The following is a 24248-nucleotide window of genomic DNA, read 5'->3' on the forward strand; positions in this document are numbered from 1 at the left end:
TTCTGCCATTCTGGACACTGTTATTCCTTCATTCCTTCTGATTTCTGAAGTCTCTTGTTGTAAAATAAATTCTGCAATTTTCAAAAACGACCCCGCCATCGCAGTCTGCTTCTAGATGAGCTAGAACCGACAGATAAAACCCAATATACATTTTAGGGGACTGAAAAATTGTCACCAGGAGGTCCTAAAGTCAGTGGCCTCTCCACTCTCCACGCTCATCATGCAGAAACTTCCCTTTTGCATTGCAATCAGATCGTGACAACCTTTCCATTTCAGAGTCTTTGTGAGCAGCAACAGAGCTCAAGCAGGCTGTGGAGTGGTCAGTTTGACACAGGGGCAACAGAGAGAAAGGGCCGTGCTGTCCAGTCATTTATATTACAAGCAGGTACATTGGTGGTTTGTTTTCAGATTCCTTGATGTTTCATCATTGTCTCCGCACCCCTGTCCAGTAGGATGACTAATTATACTTTCATTTTATTAGTTTATTGTCTGCAACTTACATTTTAGCTCAGTATACAGTAAGTTACATTTTCAGGCTCTGATGCAGAACTTAACAGGTTCTGCCATAAATCAACAGACGTATCAAAGTATGATTTTTCCTTTTTCCAATTTTTAGGTTATGATGTGGAATAAAGCAAGAAATGTGATGCACACAGCTGCCTCAGCAATTTTGTGGAAAATAAATCTAAGTATACATACGAAAAGTTTCCAGTGACCAGGTGTAGCCCTGATCAGTACTGGAATGTCTTTGGTTTGGTAACATATGCACAACCAGTACCAATTTGCTCATATGGCTCTTCACATTATGAAGTGTAATTTCAACACATGCAAATGGGCCTGTCCAGACACCCCTCCCAATATATTTTACAAAGGGGGTGTGTGTTGTTGATTTATTTCAGTGTTGTTTGAGGTAAACATACACACTCTTTAACTCAAACAATAAATATTTAGAAATCCTTCAGGTTGCACCCAAATTGCATTCAGAAGACAGAAAATGCACTACAGTTATGAAGGTAAGTTTTATTTTGTTTATTTATCCAATTTTCAGACCTGACAAAAAATTATAAATTGCCCATACATTACCCCAAAAAAGCAGTTTCTTAAATAAAGTGCTGCATTTTCTTGGGACACACTGTACAAATCTTTTATACAGACATTCTCTTGTTTATTTCTGTGTTATGCTTTTGAGCTGTTAATAATGTGTTCCGTCCTTAATATAAAATTCACCAACATTTCTAATATTACCAAGCTGGAAGTGGTATGTAAACACATACTTTGTAACAAAATAAACATTTACAAAGTGCATTTTCTTACAACTTATTGGATAAGGAAAGGAATGCAAAACTCATTCTGAACATGCTGAAAAAGAAATATCTCAGCACAAAAACAATAACAGGAAAAAAACACTAGAGAAAAAAACACGAAAGTACAAATACTCATGAGGTAAAACAATGTCACCATTGTCTTTGTCTTAGAAACATGGATTGGATGGGAAACTTGACAAAACTAAGCACAGCATTACACAAGTCAAAGAAACAAATGGGAATTTTTAAAACTCCTGTCTCCCTTAACATTTATTTATTTAAAAAACAGGATCTCAGTACTACCCAAGACCACTGCGCAGGAAATGACTGCTGTGAAATATTTCAAAGAGCAAGCTGAAGGCATTGACACTCGTCCTTCTGCTCAGCTTAAGTGCCGGGTGTATTAACGGTCATGAACCTTACGGCAGCGCTGGAGATTACTGTGCTACCTGCTTTACATCGTAAATACATTCACATTATTTACAAATACATTGAGCTGTTACGTTTACAACCAAGACACTTGTACTTTAGTGGACCTATTCTTACTTCACACACATTTCACAGGACTAGATTCATGAAGACAAGTGATAGTCCCCTGTAGTGAAAGCTCACCTCATTACACCGACCAGTATATGAATATAGGTTCATATGTTTTCATGTATGAATATGAATTCGATGTGGGCCTGCTGGGTCCTGGGAAATTAAACCTCTAAGGAAAGCCCAGATGCTCCTGCACTTCATGTGGACCAGTAGGTGGCACTGTTTACTCTGGACCCAAATTTCCCCAAACCAATGGTAGCAGGTGACACTTCTGGGTGAGGCACAGCCCTTGGAGTGAGATATTAAGCCAAGGTCCTGCCTAGCCATTAACAATCCCATTGCACTGGTTATCGCAGTGTAGGGTTAAAATGCAGTCTTGGTTTGCACAGTCTGGTCTCCCTAAAATCCCCCATTGACCCCACTGGTGAAACAATTTCTCTCTTCTCCACAGGACCTGCTTTGATATGCTGCGTGATCTGGGTCTTCTCCTGTATGTAAAGTGCTTTGGGATCATTTGAGATGAGAAGGGCTATACAAATGCAATCAACCTGTTGATTGATTGAGTGTGTGATTGATACATATATTCTATATTAGAATAAATAACTTGTCTCTGTTGTGGTGTACGATCAAGAATGATGTCTGCATTTCTACTGCAGGTCTGTAATATTTTGAAAAGTTAAACTGTGTAGTAGGTTGATAACAGTGTTCAGAAAACATGACAGAAAAAATCTCAGGTGCTGCATTTTGTTCTAACAGGCCAAAATCAACTTTTTGTTCCAATTTTGCATGGTTTCCAAGTCATCTTAAGCCAAACAAGCAAAATAATAAATTTTAAAAACGTTAACATTTCACGTTAAAAAAAATATTCTCTTAGAGCCAAAGACTGTGCATCACAGTCAATGTCAATGTGCATCAGTGCAAAGATGACATGAATCGTACTCTTCATTCTCTTCCTTCACGCCAGCTTGTACAGATTGTGTTTTGTTTCGGGAGGGGTCTCCGAGTCCCTTTTCACAAGGTGTGTGTGGAAACTATTTTTTTTTAACCTACTTAAAAGTCTGTGGTTGACACCACACGAAAGGTATTTACCGTACTTCAGAACAGCTCGAGGAGACAGTTGCTGTTACAGGTCCTTTCCCAGCGTCTCCATCTCCTGCAGCACAAAGTCCACGTCCTCTCGGCTCACCTGAGGGCTGATGATGATCTGGCGGAAGAAGTTCACCTTGTCTCTGTGAGGCTGGTATCCCACCATCATGGTTCCCTTCTTCATCATCCTCTCCTTGATCACGGGCGCAACCTGTCGGAACAGCAGACGCTCAGCGACCACAGTCGCGATGTCCAGAGGGGTGTCATCACCACCAGGTGAGTCAAGAGCCCATTCTGGGCATCTCGTCTGCTTACGTGTTCGGGGGAGTGTGACATCCCATGGGAGAACATCTATTTCACATGCGGGTCAGGTGAGGTTTTCGGATCGCTTTAGTTCAGACCACATCATTGAACTTGAACTTGAACCTTATTGCCATATGTAACCGGTACTGGTACAATGGAATTCTTACTGACAGAAGTCTCTCGATTGTAAAACAAGTGTAAAAAAACAAGACAAAGTGCAGACAGTGCATCAAGACAATGTGCAAACAAACAATAGACAATGTGCAAGTAAACATGTAGACAGTTTGAATGTAAACAATACAGACGGGTAAACACTGACTGGAGACGTACAATAAATAAATTACAATGAGGTAGATGGTGATGGTGTAGGTGTGGTCCGAGGGGGATGGCTAAATGTGTTCGCCAGTCTCACTGCTTGTGGATAGAAGCTATTGAAGAATCTGGTGGTAAGTGTCCGTATGCTCTTATATCTCTTGCCTGAGGGCAGTGGGGTGAAGAGCTCATGCCCGGGGTGGTGACGGTCCTCTGTGATGGAATTGTTGGAAAGAGCTGACAAATCTCAAACCCAAGAACTACCAAAAACTGTGCCTGGCTTATTACGTGATGGCCTTTCTGTTTGGGAATTCTTGGAAATGTTTACACCCCCCCCCCAGAAAAAACGTTCACATGTTAAAATAGCAGCACCTGCTCTGTCAGGAATATTTATTCTTACAGTTATTTCCCAGACAGGAGTCTAGATTTTGTAGCGTGATCTCGTTCAGCACAGAACCTAAACAACAGAGTCTACTGCAGCCATTACACCTCCAAGCCATTACACCATTTTGATGCCCTCAGCTGTTTACTGACGGGATAATTGGAAGGGTCAGTACAGGGATGAAGGAGTTGCAGCAACAAATGGAGCAAATTGGACTGGAAGTTGAGTAACCCTGGTCTAGTTATTATGTGACTAGATCTTACACCATCTGCTGTTTCACATACTGATCTTCATTTAGCATTGTCCCTTGTTTGGCAATAGACCGGGGAAAGCTGAGCAGAGATTTATTTAAAAAATAACACGGACAAAGAAAGCCATGAAATGTAACAGCACAGTAACAAATGACTTCAGAGGCTTGCTGTTGAGTAGCCCCCACTTTTTCCATCCTCATTTTCCCAGATCCACCGTGTTAAAGTGGTAAAAGGTTTCTGGAAGTGCATTACGAGAGGGTCAACGCGCTGTCATTCCAGTGGGCTCAGTCGACAGGCTGCTACAACAAATCCGAGGTCTTTTTTAACAGCTTTGTTCGTGCTGCCAAAGCTCTCCAGAAACCCAAACATGTTTTGCTTTTGTCTAGAATTTGTTCTGGGCCCACTTCCCTAAACCACTAATAATAAATTACTGCTATACTACACAACCACAAAATCCTTTCTGTGTTTGAATATGTACTTTTTGCATTTAGTCCTAAATTTGTTATCAGTACTTCCTCTGGGAGCCCAAAAATGAAACACCAGCTTTCTGCAAAGGTCAGACAAACACAGCTGTACTCGCCAATCCACACTTGTTTATGCGAAGGCACTTCAAATCTACCACGGCAAACGCCAACGGCAAAATGTGCACGTACAGTACACGTGCTTAAAAAATAAAAACATTTTTTTCTTCCTTTAATACATTTCAAAATGATGCCAAGTTTCACCAGGTCCCAGGTCCAGAGCAAAAGGTGAGGCTATGAAATATCTTTCACGCTTACATCCTGAATTACACCTGCAAATACTTCGAAGGAGCACATGACCAACACAGTTAGAGGTGAAAGTGTCCACTATACGTGGTATTAATGGAACCGACCAGAGTCAAAAACAACTTGGTTTTAGTTTTTCCTAGTACAAATCAGGACCTTTCTCCAAATACCCTGCTGTTGGCTGCCCTCTTCTGGTCTGTCTCTGTATTGACACTCTGCTTCTTCGGTGTTACACTGGGTTACAGTTAGTGTGTTCAAGCTGTACCTTTTCGATGTTCGCCTCCGACACTATTTCTCATATTTAGCTTTAATGTAAGAGTTGGAAAACAAATTCCAAAGCTGTTAGTTAAATTAGTACTGCTTTTTTACAATTTTGTTACAATTTGGCAACTTGGCTTGGTCTTTGAGTATTTGTCAATGATCATGCAGGTCTGAAATCTTCAGGTCTCTGCCTGATCTCAGTCCCACGACCAATAAGAAAATTAACAAGAGGCTGGTACTTATCCTTCCCACTTCAAGACTCACCTCATGTAGCTTCTTCCAGAACTCGGGGCCTTCAGGAGTCTTCCTCAGGCTGGGAGGGACGTACCAAAAGCACACATTTGCATATTCAGGCTAAAAAGAAAAATAAAAGATGAACTGCAAAGCTCTGCTCACCGAGGCCTTTACAAAAAATCCTCCCTTTTCACACATTCAGTGGTCTTGGTCCAATCGCAGGCATGAGGTCAACTTTGAATGCGGATATCGCATTTGCCCTGGATAGGCGAGTGTGCTGAGCAAATAATAAGGATAATGCAAACTGCTCTTGGATGAATGGAGTCATGAACTGTAGACCACACAGAATATCCATTCGTCCCTTTCCCAACAGGGTATTGTAATGGAAGTAAAGGGCACAAGGCAGGGAACACCCTGGACGGCATGCCAGTTCATCACAGGGCACACACACACACACACACACACACACACCAGGGCCGATTTTCCCCCGCTCTGCAAGGCAGCAATGCTAACCTCTGTGCCAGCGTGTCACCTTACTACACAGAGTATCAGATGGCAGAACGTCAGCTGCAGTCCTGCACACCAGTGGCTTCGAAAGGGCTTCAGCAGACCCAGTCACTTGCTGCGTGCCGATGAGCCACTTTTGCAGTCATCTCAGATCAGCTCAATATCTGGATTAATTAGACCCCACTTGTTCGCAATGTATGTCCCTGCATGAATGTATGAACCTACTGTATGTTGCAAGCTGTGTAGATCTAACTATCGGGTTCTTCTCTTATTTGAGAAAGTTATTGCTGAAGTGAACGGCACATAACTGCTGGAAGTCCGTACCTCCAGGAGCAGCCGGAACCCCTCTCTGTTCTTGACTTCCTCTGCTAAATACCTGCAACCAGAAAACAACGAGAAAACAGTTGAGTGCAAAGGCAGCACAACAGCACTGACGTTCCCAGACCCCAGAGCAGGTACCTTCTCCCACAGAACATTGTGAACATTTAGCAGCCCACAGCATAATCAGGAACACTACCATTTTCATCGTCTAAAGATGACTAAATAAAAATGATTTAATGATTTAAGTCAACCTCATGGCACATTGTTTTTTCACACTCGGTCACTTTTAAGATATTCTGGGAAACGAATCTGGCGCCCTGCGGTGCAAGGCCCTGGGGATTTTATTTGCATTGGCACATTTGTTCCAGGCTGAGGTCGGCTAAAGCTCATTCCGTTCCGCTCTCCTGAAGTATGGCAACATGGTCCCCAATAAGACAAACCACAATGCACAGCAGAAGACTGTGATAAATGGAGTCCGAGAGTAAACAAATTATAGATGCAAAGAAATGTCTCGGAAGCTGACACATCTGCTGCCTTAAGAAAATACGCTTGAGGATTTATCCTGTGACAGATCACAGTGGAGGTCACGCCTAACGTACAGTATAGGCCCTTCTGTGCACGTCTGTGTGAGTCTAGTACCAGACAGCTTACAGGGAAGCTTCGGTGTGGATAATAGCCACGGGAAACTATCAGACAGCATGGAAGGGCATGGAAACAGAGGATTAGCTCCTCAGGTAATCCTCCGGCTAGAGTGCTGCAGCTTCTGAATGACCCGTCCATCCAAACCTATTACCACAAAGCATGAAGGGAAACCTCTGTGATTATGGCCCTAAGTGTTTCTAAGGTACTTACAACCGAACCACATATTAAAAAAAAAAATATGAATCTAAAAAGCATGACTGTCTACTATAATACCTGGGCAGAACTTGGAAAAGTGTGAAGCACTGCATGATAGCTCGGATCTCTCTGCATGTTTTGCATGACAATGCAACTCCACCGATTGCAGCCTCTGTATTGGTAGGAGCTTGTACAGTAGGTTAGATGCCCTGGGCACTTTGCTCATGATCTTTAAAGGTGAAGCAGTTAGTAAGAAATATCACTCTGGCACGTGGCCAGACAGGCAATGAAAGGCATCTGGAATGTGTCAGTGCTCTGTACTGGAGTCCTGCCCCGTGTTAAACATGGCCTTATGCTCAAGAGTGCCTTTTACCATAAAGCTCCCCTCTTTGTCTACAGCTTATTTTGCAATAATAACTTTAAGGACAACTTAAAGTGGTATTGAAATCAGTGGTTTTGGTCATTGATTGTATGTCATGGCAGTCTACCAAGATGGATGAATGAAGTCTTTCAGTGTCAGTGTCAGTGTCAGGGTCAGTGCGTAGTGGAAAATCCCCATACTCAAGTAAAGTTCACTGGGTTATGACCGGTGCACATCTATTTTGGAAACACTGTCACAGGGACCCTTCTTGATTCAACTGATCCCTCTCGCTGGAGAGTTGACCTTGCACATAGGACCTTTTTTTGGCAGGCGGGACTGCATGGAGTAAGTCAGTGAGCCCCATTCAAAACAGAAGAATCAGTTCTTCCTCCCTATGGGATGAGGCTTTCTTTTCCTGTCATGCCTGACCTCACCAACACTGGGTATGTAGTGTCATGTCGATACTTTTAATGACATACTGTATCCCTGTGTCACTTCTGATACAATCTACTGCTCCTAGTTTAAAAGGTAAAAAAGTCATTCAAACAGCCTTTGAATTAAGGCAAAGCACAGATACACGTGTCACAGTTTAGTGTCACTATCACTATCTTCCTTGTGCTGAAGAGCTAACACATCACTAGTGTTTGTGCGCCTGCACTTTCACACAACAGCTTCAAAAGCTTTTTGCTACAGTGCACAATTTGGTCCCAAATATACACCATCATTGTCCAAAACACCACCGTCACAGTGGAAGCACATTCTTCTTTTCTGTGCACCTTTTCTCTGGTTAAATTATTACCATTAAACCTTTGCACTTAAGTTTGTTGAAAAAAAGGCTCTTCTTTGGGTGGAAAAGGCTTTTAAAATAGCTTATACAGTACAGTATATGTACATATAAAATGCAAGTTTTTTGTGTGTTTTTTTTTAGTACATTTAAAATCACATACAGCAAAAAATAAAGACAATTAAAATGCTAATTGTCCTTTAAAATAACTCCAGCCTAACCTTGGAGCTTCCAAAGCTGTGTTATAAATACAGGAAGAAAACCGATTTAAATCGCTCACAGTAGTCTCAGGCAGCTGTGCAGGTGGCATTAAAACATCAGTCACATGGACAACAGAAACCTGAGGACTGCCAGGACTTACTTTGACAGTGCCAGGGCCCTGTTCACTCTCTCCTCCAGACCCTGCGTCCCGATGGCCTTCCACATCAGCCAGAACTTGAAGGCGTCAGGCTTGCGGCTGCACTGGATCGACTTGTCTCCCGTGTCGTAGCCGATGTCGTAGAATTTGTCCGGCTGGAAGAGGTATGAAGCCTGGGCAGAGTGGCACCGCTGCAGGAGGCCCTGAAACAAGGACAGGCAGCCAGGGGCCGTCAGCCGAGGACGCGTCTGAGTGGCTGCAGTGCTCTCTGTGGACCCTGGTGTGTGAAGGCAGACACAGAGGGGGGCGAAAGACCACTCCGTGGAGACAGTGAGGTGAGGCAGAAGGAGCCACGGAGAAGCTGTTTGGTGAATCAGGCTGAGGGCCTGACGGTGGGAGAACATGCTGCAGGAGATGGCCAAACCAAGCCCAACCAACTTGACCAAAGCAGCCTGAAAACCTTGTCCTCATTTGTTGAAACGTCTGCTAAAAATTATTCTCCCACGCCTCTCTCTCCCACACCCGAAGAAGTGTTTCTTTTCTTCTCTTTCCAGCATGGAATAAACCTTCCCTTGTTCCCTGCACCCTTAAAACTGATGGCTGAAAACGGTTTTCCTTTATTTAACTATAATAGAACGCTGCCACATTAGATTCAACTTCTTCACTGCTGTTAGTTCCTGCCTTTAAATGCAATACACCTTGGGTTTTTTGCCAGTGAAGCTTTATTATATCTCTCAATTGAACTGTACACAGAATCCCCTCACACATGTAGAAAGCAGGGGGCTGCTGCTGGGATACCTTAGCTCCAACAAATTCCTCTGTTTATTTCGGTCTCAAATAAAGAAGGATTTTGCTAAGAGAGCAGACAAGGTTAACCTCCATCACAAACAGCTTCACAGAGGTTGAGTATCGGTAGACATTGTTTAACAGCAGACAGAAACAGTACTGTCATCAGAAATAAACATCGCCCGGGGGGGAATCTTTGAATTTCAGATTGTGCCCAGTAACTTTTCAAGACCTTGGGTTGCTGAAGCTCATCTATTATTTAAGCCCTGTTACTGTGTGCTCGTTTACATATCTCTTGATGGTCCGCAGCAACCAACTGTTCAATGTATTCCATTCTAATGTATTAGAAGAGGTTTTTTTCCCCACTCTGAGAACGTAAATGGACGTCCGAGCATTTACTCCAGGGATGAAACCTGTACATTAATCTTCATCTGTCCTAAAACACCACTTAGCCAAATCTCCTCAAAGCCCAGTATCATCCGTCTGCTGGCTAAGTTATGGAAAGGTCAGAGAAATATTAATCAGGAGGAAGCTGTCTCGCAGACAGTCATGTGTTACAAGCCTTAAAATTAAACAGAATTCTCTGCCTCTACCGCAGAGACGTCTTTGAGCCGAATAATGTTGTTACTGGGGTTCCTTTTTAGTTTCTGTGTTTATTCTCATCGACCAGTTGTGCACCGCTTATTAAAGAATAAAAAACAAGCAAATTACATTTCCTGAAAGCACACATTGGAAGTCTACAGGTCTCTTTACATGGAAGATCAGCTAAATTCCACTGGAAACAAACGGAGCAAATACTAAATCTCCTAATTAAGGCCGTGCTTCTCTTAACCACCTACTGCAGTCTTTTATCTCTTCTAATCATTCCGGGCAACTCCTGCTGGGAAACACGAAGCACTATCTGCCTGCTATGTCCACCACTGCCTGTGAGATGGTGTCTGTAATGTGGGGTCAAGGGGGGTCATTTGGTCTAATGGCATGACGTTGGCAGAGCACACTTGCTCACTTTGCAGCCAGTTCTGTTGAGCACAGACTTAATCGCATGGCTGGGTAGTATCTGTCACAGAAATTAATGAGAATAAGGACTTAAGCACTGGCCTGTAATCCAGCAATGCATTCTCGTGATCTCAAAGATAGGGATCAGCCTGGGACACTGCTCTAACAGTGCAGAAACATCTACCAATCTCTGCATCCTTTAAAACCTTTTTTTATTTGATTAAAACGTAGTCAGAACTACAGAAATTGATTATAGGCTATTTTTCCCATTGATCACTGATTCTAATCTTCTAAAGCTATCTTTGTGTAAAGTGATGTCTTCTACTGACATATCTCTGTCGTCCACTTTCACACTATGGGCCCTCTGTGTGCATACTAATCAACATTTCACTGGATGAAGCTACTGTACCAACCTTAGGCACCAGTCATTTAAATTTTCTTCTACCAATGACCTTGCTGTGAGATGCACTTTTCTATAAACCTCAGGAAATAAAGCAGATTTTACTCACTTCCTGGTCTCAGCCTAACGCCTTCTGTAAGGAGGAAACGGTAAGATGAGAGACGACTTACTGTTTTGTCTCTCACTACGAACGCACAGCACTGCAGACCAGCCATCAGCATTTTGTGAGGGTTCCAAGCTACTGAGTTTGCTCTATGAAATACAAGGGACACACAAAGTAATGGGTAAGGCAAATGAAAGAGCACCTCGCATATAACAGCCGGTCACAGTGTCTGTGCTTTGCATTACAGACGACCGAGATAATAATTACAAAGTGGGAGAGAGTTCACCTTTGGATGCCTTTGAGAAGATGACAGTACTTCCTGGACAACAACGCACTGCCTCCCCAGCAAGCCTGGAAATGAAGGAATGAAGGACCAAATGTCAGCCTACCTGGCTGCTAGAAACTCATCATACGGTCAGGAAGAAAACCAAGAAATTCTACAAAATGTCTGGAAGTCTGTTGCTAAACCCTCAGAATCCAGTGTCCCTGGGGACAGTCAACAAGGATTTAGAAAAGATAGGTCTTGCTTAACCAACGCGTTAGAGCTGATCAAGCAAAAATCAACAGTAATGGACACACACAACTCATACAATTTGACATTTTTAGTTTTAGAAGTTCTAAAAAGTTCTAAAAATCGTATAAGTTTAATTCTCAAATTATTATATCAATATTATATGCATGTAGGAAAAAAGAATCTATGAGTACAAAATGGGAGATACTCAGCTCAAAGAGGCTACTTACAGTATAAAAAGACCGACGTGTTAATGTAGACACAGTTTAAGTCTTTTAAACATGAACGTGCAGAAGTAAATGTTAAAATATAGATTTTAAAAAGTATCATCTAAATCAAAGCATGTAATGTTAACATTTTGCAATAAATATACTATCAAGACCTGTCTAAGAAGGAAGTACTGTGAACATTTTTGTCTGGACCACATTTCCCAGAATGCTGTGGGGAAAGACCTGCAGCCTTCTGTCACCTGATTGGTTGGTGCAAGAGCATTGGTCAGGAGACAATTTAAAAACCAGGAAACAGAAGGTTCCAATTGTTAGTTACCACTTGTATTAAGATAGAGGGCAGATGTGAGCTGTTATGTGAGCTGCACCAGAGAGAACAGGACAAGGAATCTATGGACTGAGTGAGAGACCAATGAAAATCATGTGAGTCTGAATTATTTTGAAGTGCTTTTGAGAGAAGTGTGTTGTACACAGGTAGTAAACAGCTTAGCTGTCCATCTACTGTTAATTGGAAAATGAAGAAGTCTAGATAGCAGCTCAAAAAGCTAGGCTTTAGTTTTGGTAAGGTTGTTTTGTGTATTGTCCTGTGACTGTTTTACTCTGGCTGACCTGTTGGAGTTCCTATTTTAGAAATAGGGCGATAGGTTTCCTCTTTCATAAATAAGCTGATTATCCTAGTTTTATAAAAATAGGGTGTCACAACCTGAATTAGAATACAGAGCACAATTTTGATCACCTTGTTACAAAAAAAGATATTGCTGCTTTGGAGTCAGTCTAGAGAAGAATAACTGGATACAATCTGAGGCTTAAATGTCCTATGTTGACAGGCTAAAAGAGCCGAACCTTTACAGTCTCAAAGAGAAATACAACACCACAAGGAGGCCTGACCCACGTATTCAGAATCCTCAGGGGCATTGACAGAGTCAAGCCAATGGATCAGCAGTGAAAGATGAACTGTAGGTCCCAAGTGAAGACTATGTGCACTTAAGCCCGAGAGCGAACAGGCACGTCTTCACACAAAGAGTTGTGGGAATGGGGAACAAGCCATGCGGCCTTGATGCTGAAGCCAAAATCCGAATGTTTTCCAAGAAATAGAGGGATGAAATTCTATGATTTCTGATGGGGGGGGCAGGTCCCATGGGGTGGGGTATATGGTTTCTTACATGGTGTAGTTTTCATTGTGCCCCAGAATGATGTCGATGATCTGCCGTGTCGGTAAACTCACATCAACGTGAAACCAGAGGCCATTCCTTTCACAGATATCTGCGATGTCTTCCAGAGGATCGAAGGCCCCCAGCACTGTGGTCCCAGCAGTGGCACTGACCATGAAGGGGACTGCGCCCTGCAAGACACAGAGACACACACACACACACTCCTCTCAGACCTGTTCCGCACATTTTTCCTTCTCCAAACCACTGACACTGCCGGCGGTTCCCAGGCTCCGACTTGATCTGTCTCCATGGCTCACACAACCACACCGACTGTAAAAGCAACTTTTAGAACGGAACGTCTGGCTTTTTTTTTGTGCATGGTGAGATGCAATACAATTTTTCCCTCTAAAGCAACCGACTGTTACCAAATATAACCTTTTGCAAATATTTCCTGGCACAGTGGTCCTTCAGCTATAGACTCGTAAACAAATGACTCTGCCTTTCTACAGGGGCCAAACATGGTTCTCATTTCATAACCTATTAGGTTTTACATGTACAGGCGCGTGCGATCTCACAAAGCGGCCTTCTTCCTTTTCAGCTTTCTATTCACCAGAGTGAATTGACATCAGTGCCTTTTGTAAATCGGCATCTGAGCTGTTGTCTTTGGTGTCATTCTCCAAGCTCTGTCACTGACGTTTTCTTAGAACGCAGCAATGGAGAACATTTGAAAGCTGTAGCTAAACTGAAATTGAAGCAACACAAGTGCCGATGAGAATGAGTCATGCGGTGTGACTGAAAAGGATTAGGTGAAAGGTATGATACGCCGCAAATCATTAGCGTACTGTGTACGACTGCATAAAACTATGCATCCCATCCAGCTGACAACGTCTTCCTTAAGCATTCAACATTTTGTTAGATGCTCCTTTTGCAAAATACTTCAACGCTTCATTTACTCTCCCGATTTCTAAATAGCGTTTAAATCCTCGGGTGGAAATCGCTCAAGAGTTTCTTTGAAAATCAAAGCCGGCGCTAGAATCGCTCGGGGGCTGAATGGTGAATAGAGGTCATTCCTCATGGTGCGAGGTCTCACCTCGCTCTTGGCCCACTCGATCTGTTTCTCCAGCTCCTCGGGAATCATCTTACCCCTAAAGGACACAAACAGGCAGTTGATCTTCGGTTCCGAGTGAAATGACACGCAAGGGGCATCAAGACGGGAAACTTGCAGCCCAGAGGAAAGGGAGACGGGGCTCTCCGTACCTGTCGTCTGCAGGAACCACATACACATTCCTGGTGCCGATTCCAAGGAAGGCAGCGGCTTTGCGCACTGAATAGTGGCTCTGAGAAGAAACGGTATAAAACAGTCATTACGCGTAGAGGAGCAGAGCGGCTCCCTAGAAGCACTGGCCTTCGGGGTTCTGCTCCAGCCACGTTCGGAACCCCGGGTTGCCATTTTCAGTGTGCGGCAGATTTTCCAACTTATCGAATGGGATTTGTTATTGGCATCAACCCTGTTCCGGTTCTGGAGCTTCAGAACTACCCTATTCCAGGTGTGTTGTGAAGTGGAAATCTAATAAGTAAATTGATTCCTAAAAATGTAGAGAGCTTTGAAAAAAATATATTGGTGCTTTTAGATAATATATTTCAAGGATGTAACTGCTGTGCTACAGTGCGTGCAGAATTTTAGAAAACAGTTCGTCAACAAAGTACACTGTTTAGGTTAGTTTAGAAGACAATGTACCAAAACAATATATGCTGTCTGGGTCATTAGAATTAGCTGAAAGTAACTGATAAGCTTTGAATAACAAATTTAGTTTTTCTTCTCTCGCTCTATGATGTAATCTGTTTTCTCTTAGAGAAAGGGGAAGTTTTAGAAGGGACCAAGTGCTGAACTTTTTTACAGCGCAACGTCTTATAAAAACCCTGTACTGCTTGTAACAAATTGAGTCTCTTGTTGCACTTTGCGAAGTGGCAGCAGGGCTCCCAATATTGCAATATTGAAATAAAGACCTTACTCAGGTGAGAACTCTCTCTTGTGGCTTCCTTGCTAGTTATATTTCCATGACAGTTGCCTGAAATGTAATCAAATGTACTTCTGCAGAAGGAAAGGATGCTTATTGTGAGTTTGTCGGATACATGGCCCCTCCCATCGTGGGGGTGTGTCCGATACATGGCCCCTCCCACCGTGGGGTGTGTCTGATACATGGCCCCTCCCACCGTGGGGTGTGTCTGATACATGGCCCCTCCCATCGTGGGGTGTGTCGGATACATGGCCCCTCCCATCGTGGGGTGTGTCGGATACATGTCCCCTCCCATCGTGGGTTGTGTCGGATACATGGCCCCTCCCATCGTGGGGGGGGTGTCTTACTTGGCAAGATTTCTTTAGTCAGAAATAATAGCATGAAACTCTGTATTCTATACCCTTGGAGTAGATTATTTTTGACACTTTGAGTCCCAAATAAAAGTTTGAGCAAGCGAGTGGATCGATTAAGTAATCAACTAGCACTGGAGATCCAGAGCTCAGCTGGAATGAAAAGCAACAGGCCACTTTCCTGCAGGAGCAGGGCTGGGGAGCACTGTAGCAGCAGTGTCCAAGACGTTTGCTGCTTGCTCAGGTTATGCAGAGAATCGGGTCTGTTTTTCCATTTTCGTACCTCTTCCGACGTGAACATGACCAGCCGAGGCTGGGCGGAGAGCCCCTCTTCTTTGATGTTTGGGAATAATTTGTGACGGGCCACATTGACAGCATACATGTTTGAAATGGAACCTCCTGGAAACAGAGAAGCGACACAGAAAAAAAAAACAGTTACATGTGCATGATAACATAACAAGGGCCTGCCAGACAAAACTTTGGAGGCCTTCCCAAGTTTTATTACAAGGCAAACAATCAATCTTATCAACCTTAAAAAACATATTAAAACCGAGATCAACCATGTGAGTTAATGACCCATACCAAACACGTAGTGGTTCGCTAATGGTACTGGCTACCATCACTCATTGAGACATATGATGCAATATCTTTTTATCATGAAGTGATCTCATGACATTTCTGGAATATTACTGAATGGACATTCCAGAGGTCAAACTTTAATGTCATTCACTTCCCCCCTCCAGCGTATAACTGTCTTGCCACCCAAGCTGTCTTTGCATATCTTCACTCTCACCCCGCCCATCTTCACCCTTGTAGCTGCTCCCTAGCTCATTCCCCTCAAAGTGAGGGAGAGTGTTGACAGTGTCGACCTTTAGGGTCAGGTTGCTATTTCCTCCGCAAAGAAACTTCAAGTACTGTATCCCTGTGAAGGTGCCTCGTCACGTTAGAGTTTGACCAAACTACTAAACCTTTATTAAGAATTAAGTGTCTCACCTGGACTGAACATCCCATCGCCTCCTTCTTCCCAGCCAACAAACTCAATCATTTTCTTAAGCACCGACTCCTCTATTAACACAAACACTGGGGACACCTCATATGTGTACCTACCAAATGAATAACACGTAGTTCAGAGAAATGTCTTCTATGACAAAGCTACAGAGTTAAATACAGACACTTTACCTAACAATTCCAAAATTAGTTATTGCTTTGTGGTGCTTTGATCACTAAAACCTTTTTTTTTATGTTGTTCTTTAAATTCAGTTAACAGAGAACCTATAATTATTAATCCAAGCTGAAAAACAATTAAAGTTTGATTCATTTGAAGAATCTTGGGGTTTTTGTCTTTCCTTTTTACAGCACCCAGAAATGTCTTTGGCCCATTTTCTAGGCGTTAAACATTTTGACTAAACATACTGCTGTACATTCATATCATTGACATAATCCACGTTGTCACCATTTTGAGAAAACGCCTTCCTTAAGGACTTAAGGCTCAATTTACCAATTTTCCCAGATGGTGGGGGAGAAGCACCAGTACTCACACGCTGGGATTCAAGGCCTCTGTAATGAAACGACCAACCAGCGAGTAGGGATCCAGGCCAGCATACAACTGGTTAAAGAAACGGGGGTGGCCTGTGGAGGATGAGAAGTGTTGGACAAAAATCAAAATTCTTGCTGAAATGAGGCGTGACAGAATAAATAAACATAGCCCAGCATTCCCTCTTCCCTTCAGAGACAGTAAATCAGAGCAGACCACTTCTTATGTTTGTACTGTATGTTGATGTTTCTGTTTTTGGTTTGTCCTGAAGTCCCGCCGCGTCCACGTGTGTGTGTGTGTGTGTGTGTGTGTGTGTGTGTGTGTGTGTGTGTGTGTGTGTGTGTGGGGAGGCCTGGAGTGCTTTAGGAGGAGGGCTGCAGCTCACCGGTTTTCACGCTGTATCGAATGACCTCGCGGCATCTCTCCAGGATCTGCTGGTGAGTCTCCCCTCTCTCCCGCAGCTCCAGGTCCAGCCTGTGCTTCAGCAGCTCGGGGGGCTGCCACTCGCACACCTGGGGGAGGAGAGGAGAGGCAGGCGGAACACATCACTTGCAGGAAAGAGCAGAAAGCACGCGCGTCTTCAACCACGACAAGCACGACAGGCTGTTACTGTTCCTTCTCACGGCTGGACCGGTCTCTCGCTTGACCTTCTGGTTACAGATACCTTTGCGGATTCAAGAAAGTAACTTGTGTTATTGTAAGTGAGTAATACAGTGATACTTGTTTAAAAAAGATTGCTGTCTTTTTCCAGCAACACACCGGCAACTTAAGTATTGTGGAAAACACTTGGAGCACAGCTCTGAAACATACTAGCCGGAGTACCTGCATCACTGACTTGTTGCTGTGGCATCAGGCAATTAAAAACTTGGAAACCAAGTGTAATTAAAATGTGCAGCCTCTTAAACACGAGTCACAAAACACCAAGGCACTGGAGTGCAGGTCATGTGGGACAGCATTAGTGGGTGGATAACCCTGACTTTTAAATTATCTGACAGTTTATCATTCTACACTGGCGGCTTCCGTTTCACTCAGACTGGCCTCACCTTTTCGTTGACGTCTGTTGCCTTCTGGATAGCCTCTTCCACGATGAGAGGAAGGGCCTCCATCACAAACTGCTGCCCAGCCCTGCTGTCCAGTATCGGGCCGTTCAGAAACACACCATCCACCAGGACGGCGTTCTTCACTGGACTGATGCTATCAGCATTGCTCTCTGCCAGAAAAAAATCCAACTTCTATATTCTTCTAATACCCCACTGTCTTCTGTGGCTCCATTTACACCACAGCAGACCAGAGCAGTATCGTAGCCTGTAACATATCCCATCTTCCAACACGCCTTTGTTCATGAAGGGGAATAAAATCCCTAGTAACTTTAATGAGTGACACATAGAATTGTTTTAACAAAAGAATTTAGAGTGTTTGGAGTCTATCATTCAATCACGTAATAGATGTTTGTTACTTTCAGACTGATGGTTAAAGCAGGGGAAAGGCGAAACACACTTTCCTCTTTTAAGCTTTGTAAAATAAGCAAACGGGGATTTATTGAGATCACCTAGTTGAGAGGAGATTACTGAACAATGTGCCTGAAATGCCAGCAAAAATGCACAGCAACTCAAACAGGGCTAATTGATTTGTACGTGACCAAGTGGTGCAGAACGATCATGTTACTGTTGGTGTTGAACAGCTTCCAACAATGAACACTCAACCAGGCGGCCATATTACCCAAACGTGTAACTGACAGTCTTCAAATATTTCATCTTCAGTGAGAGTACAACCTTGGTACAAGTTAAAGAAACCTAGGATCATAGAATGTTTTCCAATCTTAAATTACAGTATGATACGAAATTGTGTAGTACTGAAAACTGATGACTAGCACTTTCCCTAGGTTTTTTAAAGTTTTCAGTCTAAAGTTTCAAAGCAAGTAAAGATCCATTCATCCTGTAACCACAGAGATCCAGTGTTCAATGGTAGCATTACATAGCAATTTATTGTCCAAAAAACATCGTACAGTCTAAAAGACAGGTTTGTGTAAACACCTCTGGCTATACGTACAGTATGTTAAATATTTAAAAGATGTGGGTAAGAAAATGTAAATCTGTGAAAAGTGTTAGTTCCCACACACAGAGTAATGCCATTCACTGTGTGCAAATCACTAGCTAGTCTACATGGTAGTTACAGTATTATTGAAAATATAAGAAGTGCTTCATTTTTTAGGTGATTTATTTTATGTGGATTGTATTCTCATTGCCTCGTCTCATGAGTTTACTGTAAAAAAAATAAGTTCTAATGTCGGAAACAGTGCTAGGACAACCACTGGGGTTCTGGCTCCTAGTCAGTCTTACCCAGACTCGGGTAAAAGGAGTTTTATCATTTTGTATCAATTTCTGTTTATGTTGTTGTTTTCATTTCAACAGTCATTTCCCTCCCCCCCCAATAATGCTTCCCATGAGATATAAAAGAATTCTAACACTTCATATTTGGTTCCTGTGGGGTTCATAAATGACAAGTTAGGGTTGTCCTTTCCACCTTGAAATGATCTTTCTAGCCTTAAACTGCATCTTTCCCCCTGACTCCAGAACCTGTCATGCTGTCTTTTAGAATGGACACTATATTTTTATTTTTAACGCAGGAAATAAAGCCTTCCACCTGCTCTGAATTTTAGAGGGGGAGGATAAGGACAAGGAAATGTGCCAGTTACGAACGTTAATATTCAATTACCCGCCTTAATTTAAGGTTGGGAAATCTCTGGAGCTATGTCAGTTTTCATGAACGAATCCTTAAGAAATCCTGTTTCTAAAGACTGGAAGTTAAGTTGTTACAGATTCAGATGCAGTTTAGCAAAGGTTTTCCCACTAAACCAGCATACAGTATAACTGCACTAAAATCCCTTGGTATAGTCTCTCAGCCTGCTAGTAACCTGCCAGTAGACTCGATACCAAAAGCCCCTGCGGTAGGGATGACTAGCAGTTATTTTTCTCCGGCAGGGGGCGTGCTAAAAGCTAGTCATAAATTATCCTTCTCGCTATCGGATCAGGACACCTGAAAGGGGACACTTGAGCACTCTCCTATCACTATCAGTTAATGCAAATGTATGTCAAGCTTCTTTTCTAAAGTAATAGATTTCATATTTTCATACACCGTGCAAAATTAAGGCATGCTCTCACATCTTCTTACACCGGTTTATACCGAGCATGCAAAATGCACCAGTTAAGGACTCGAGTTACAGCAATAGGAACTATTGAATAATATGTTCTAATCGGTTGGTTTTTTTTAAAAAAAGAAAAAGATCTTACCTCTTTACCTGTGCGGCATCACAGTACGTTTAAGAGAAAATACGTTGCTTTATATATTTTACAATGCAAATATAAACATTTATTTTTTTACTGGTTCCTAAAAACGTGTTTGAAAGCTGGTTCTGCGTTTAATTATACTGATTGCGCGAGTAATATCGCGATGATACAAGGCATCATCGATCAATGTACCTCCTGACAGAAAAAAAACTGCACTGATTGTCTTTGATTGCATCGATTCTGTGTGACCCTGTGTGTTTTAGGGCATTGCTGCGACTCATACCCACGCCTAGCAAAGATTGCAAGTGTTAATATTATTATATAATATTAACAAGACGTAGATTTGCCTGTACAGGGACATTGAAACTAAATTGAAATTTAACATTTTTCGTGGTCTGTTGCCGCTGACTGTACAACAACTTCGAATATTTTGCGCTGTGTTCAAGTTGAATTAAACACCTGCAAGAGGACCGAGGATACGCGACAACTAAATGCAATAATATATATATACATATGACATACCAGAGGATATTGATTCCATCGCTGCAAATGTTCAAATCCAGACGAACAGATAAGAGTGTTGCGGTTTCGCAGAATGAGCTTTTCCCAATTCATAAATGAATTAACCTCGTCCCAAGCTGCGGTCGTATTTATAGCCTGCAGGCAGCCTGAACTCTGTGACATCACACTGTATCGGTAATCCTGACCCGTTGGCACAGATCCCATGTTTGGCCCATGGCAGCTCGTCATGGAAGAACACTGGTTCGCTCCATGTGCTGCAAGGAGCCGGACATGAAACACAGCCTTTGGCTCGGTGGAAAAACACTGTCTCGGTAGCGGTCAGACCCGCCTGGGAGGGTGACAAAAAATCCCAGCTAGGGTTACCTTGCGTTTCACAAATGCTTCCTTAAAAGACATTCGTGCTTTTAAGTATTTCTTCAGACGGGGGGTGGTTAAAAGTTTCCGAATATCGTAACGGAATTTAAAGCAATGTGCCCAGCAATCCTAAATACACAGAAAAAAAAAGTATTCTGAATATTAAACGATGACCGTGATGAAATGTTGGGGGGGGTGTTTTATTAGAGGTGCAAAATAAGTGTTGTCTTGCTGAAGTTGTATGACCGTCAGATATGACAATTATGAAACAGTCCCAAAAGAAATTTGTCAGCTCCGAGACCGACACAATTCTTAAATATCTCCCCTTCAGTCTCGGCACTGAATTCCGGAACATTGGACCACATTAGTATTTTCAGTAACCTACAGGAGTTCCTTGGTTGAGGCAAACAGCTAGGGTTTGGTTTTGTTAACTCTAGGGGCGTTCAGTGTTTAAAAACGTATACAATCCAAAACGCAGTACGAACTTCAACGCTCAGCACTCAAGGACCACAGACGAAAGTGCTGTGGCCTCGAGTCCTCTGAGGTAGTGGTATTAAGTCAGCTGGGATCTGTTTTGCAAACCAAGGGGCTTAAGCATTGTGCACTATCGGGACAGCAGGGTATGGGAGATTTTGGATCTCGTTAACTTCCACAGGTGTCCAGTGTTTTAAAAACATATCCAATCTAATAAATGATGAGCGTACGTGTCACCATCCGACAACAGCTGAGCAAGGGTAAGGGGCTGTGATTAATTGAATCGACATACACAGCAGTGGCCGACGACTGTGTGAGTGAGGGTGTGTTTGTCTTTCTCCTGTGCGTTTTGCTTCTTCACCCTAATCAGAGTCCTCCAGTGCAGACAGTGGGCCAGGAGGCAATGAGCCAGGATCGAAGAGCACCCTCTTAGCTCGGGCGTACTGTAACTCAATTACCACACCTGAAGGATGTGTCAGGGTGCCAAGCCGGTTTGGACCAGGGCTTGGGTAGAGGGAGGGCAGGAAAGGAAACAAAGGAGAGAGAGAGACACCTGGAAAATGACGTGCTGACAGTGTGATACAAGTGACCCGTCCGAGAAGCAGCACCTCGTCCTACTCCTCCGTGGAGCTGTTGTTTTTGGTCTCGGTTACCGTGTTCAGAGACGGAGCTGGCCGAGTCACACCGGCTGGTACTTCCTGGTACTGTGTTCTTATCATCACAGGCCGTTCAAATAAAGGTGGAGCAAAACATAGATGACTCTTGAATTTTTATCTGCGTTACCTGAACTACTTCTATAAAATATATTAAATAGCCTGTGATTTTTTAAAAATATTTCTGTATTTTGGAATGCTAGCATTAAATATCATGTGACGGTAACAGCCTGTTAGAAAGCTCTTCAAAATATCTCATCTTTCCTGTGTTTTTGACTGGGTCAATTCTAATGGCACCTTTGTCCATTAGGATTTGAAAAGCTTTCACTTACTTGTTTAGTTGCATGTCAGTGATTTGCTTTGAAAAGGAAGGCAGTAACTTCTTGAGCAAAAACAGGAATAAAAGTTGCTTATAACACTGATGCAGGTTAGAAGCCAAACCAGATTCGGTGAATTTGAGGTGTACTAAATACCACAAACTGAGCTAGTACTCTGTGTTCCCACAGCTGAGAAGCAGTTTTCGGAACAAGACAAGTGTTGAATTTATCTCAACCTGTGGTTCAGGACATGACAAAGGTTAAATCACTCAGCACCAATGGAGAGAAAAAAGACAAAGATCCTCAATTTTGTTCTAGCTATTGGCCCTTCTGTCTGGTTTGCCCTGATGCCAAACCATAAGCTCTGCTAAGGGTCTCTCGCATCAGGACTGGTTTTATTAAAGGCCATCTTGCTTATGATAACATTCGCCACCAATATTATATCCATATTATACACAAGACAGTTCCTCTCCCTGGTGACATTCTCTCCTTGGAGGCTGAGAAGGTCTTGACTGTCTTTAGTGGAACCTCTGTACCTGTTGGTTGGTCCTAGATCATATGGGTTTGGAATCTGGTTGAATTAATATACTTAAAATGAATACACCATCCCGTCTGCAATGGTGTCAATAGGCAGTAGGTCTCACTTTGCTTTTCCTGTGGGGATTCATCAAGGATGCCCCCTTTCACTTCAGTTGTTTGCCTTGTCTTTGGAACCATGAACTTAATCTTCAGATTCTACCCCATTTCTGATAACAGTACTCAACTGCTTATAATACTGGTTATCTCCCAATCCTTGACCGGCTGCTAAATATTTTATTATAGCAAACATAACAATTCAGTAGTTACAATCCTAATTATTGCAACATACAGATGAAATGCGTTCGGTTTATTTGGCGTAACTCGCCCGTTTGAGGGAAAGGCAGCCTGCCAGCGAAAACGCAAGTAACAGGACGAGGAATGAGCCAGGGAGCTGCTACATGAGTGAAGATGGGATGGAGGGAGGGGAGTGAGAGAGCAGGGCAAAGGGGGAGCTCAACAGGCGAGATACAAGAGATAAAACTTAGAAAGAGACCGACTGAAAGACGGCAAAATTAAATAAAAAAGGATGCGATGTACTGTATGAGACTGAAGTGTGCAGGAAGTTCTTCACAGTGGAACTTTGTGTACATGAGTAAAAGTCACTGGGATTATGAAACTGGCCTCCAGCAAAACGTCCGTTTGAAAACAACATTGTGTAATCAGGGCTTGTTTAGGATCTGTATTTGAAATATACAGTATCACTTTAACATCCCTGTAAAGGTCACTAAATATTTTGTACTTTACGTGTGTACAAAATACCTTATATTGTACTTGTAATTCCTGTAGTCTGAGATTTCTGTCCACCCACTGGGAGAACACTGGCAGGTATAAAAGTGACAAAAATGGCCATTTATGTAAACAGGGAAGCTGCAAAATAGTATTTCCGAGTCTCTGGAGATGGAGACCTTGATTTAATCTTTTTCTCCTGCTGTGTGACAGGTATTGTCCTCTGAGTTTTTTAATGTATGCAAGAGGTACAGATGAGATTAAGACCATTTATTTGCGACAGATGAGACTGCGTATCCCAGGTTTAATGTTGCATACTGTTGTTGTACAATATCTCAGCCTTTTTAATGACACTCAGTAGAAGGCAGCCTAATGACTAAAGGGCAGTAACAGGCGAAGTTTCAGGTGTGTAAACTCAATTTACACTTAGTGGTCAGCAGGTGTGTTTTGTGCAACTTCCCATGTCTTAATCTGTAAAACAGCACATCAAGCAGACAGAGCAACTACCCTTGAAGGGTAAATGGTGCCTCCATACCACTTGTTATCCGTGCATATTTATGAAAGAGAAGTGCTGTAACATCGTCACTTCAGGGTTTGTGGAGGGAGCTGATAGAGATGGCCCAGTGAACAGATGACGCAGAAAATGAGAAGA

At 42.8% G+C, this 24248-nt stretch overlaps 1 protein-coding gene across 1 annotated transcript; it reads right to left on the bottom strand.

Annotated features, from left to right (window-relative positions):
• Positions 1–1005: 1005 nt before the first annotated feature.
• LOC148651576 (acidic amino acid decarboxylase GADL1-like) lies at positions 1006–20662 on the bottom strand. The gene is made up of 15 exons (XM_088602088.1): positions 20494–20662; positions 17728–17894; positions 17070–17196; positions 16689–16779; positions 16144–16253; positions 15434–15549; positions 14040–14119; positions 13873–13927; positions 12857–12973; positions 11180–11244; positions 10961–11042; positions 8612–8811; positions 6272–6323; positions 5471–5560; positions 1006–3141 (listed from the first exon to the last, which is right to left on the bottom strand). Exons 1-15 carry the CDS (start codon positions 20510–20512, stop codon positions 2968–2970), a joined length of 1545 nt encoding a protein of 514 aa, XP_088458214.1. The 5' UTR covers positions 20513–20662; the 3' UTR covers positions 1006–2967.
• Between the last annotated feature and the right edge of the window lie 3586 nt (positions 20663–24248).

The sequence above is a fragment of the Lepisosteus platostomus genome, chromosome 12 (genome assembly GCF_059453375.1).
Source record: "Lepisosteus platostomus isolate fLepPlt1 chromosome 12, fLepPlt1.hap1, whole genome shotgun sequence".
Taxonomy (NCBI): domain Eukaryota; kingdom Metazoa; phylum Chordata; class Actinopteri; order Semionotiformes; family Lepisosteidae; genus Lepisosteus; species Lepisosteus platostomus.

Excerpts from the sequence above, each read along its gene's own strand:
- LOC148651576 (XM_088602088.1), bottom strand. Across the intron at positions 12,974-13,872 it reads TCGAGTGGGCCAAGAGCGAG|GGCGCAGTCCCCTTCATGGT; the intron begins GTGAGACCTCGC and ends TGTGTCTTGCAG. Across the intron at positions 11,043-11,179 it reads CTTCTCAAAGGCATCCAAAG|AGCAAACTCAGTAGCTTGGA; the intron begins GTGAACTCTCTC and ends TGTATTTCATAG.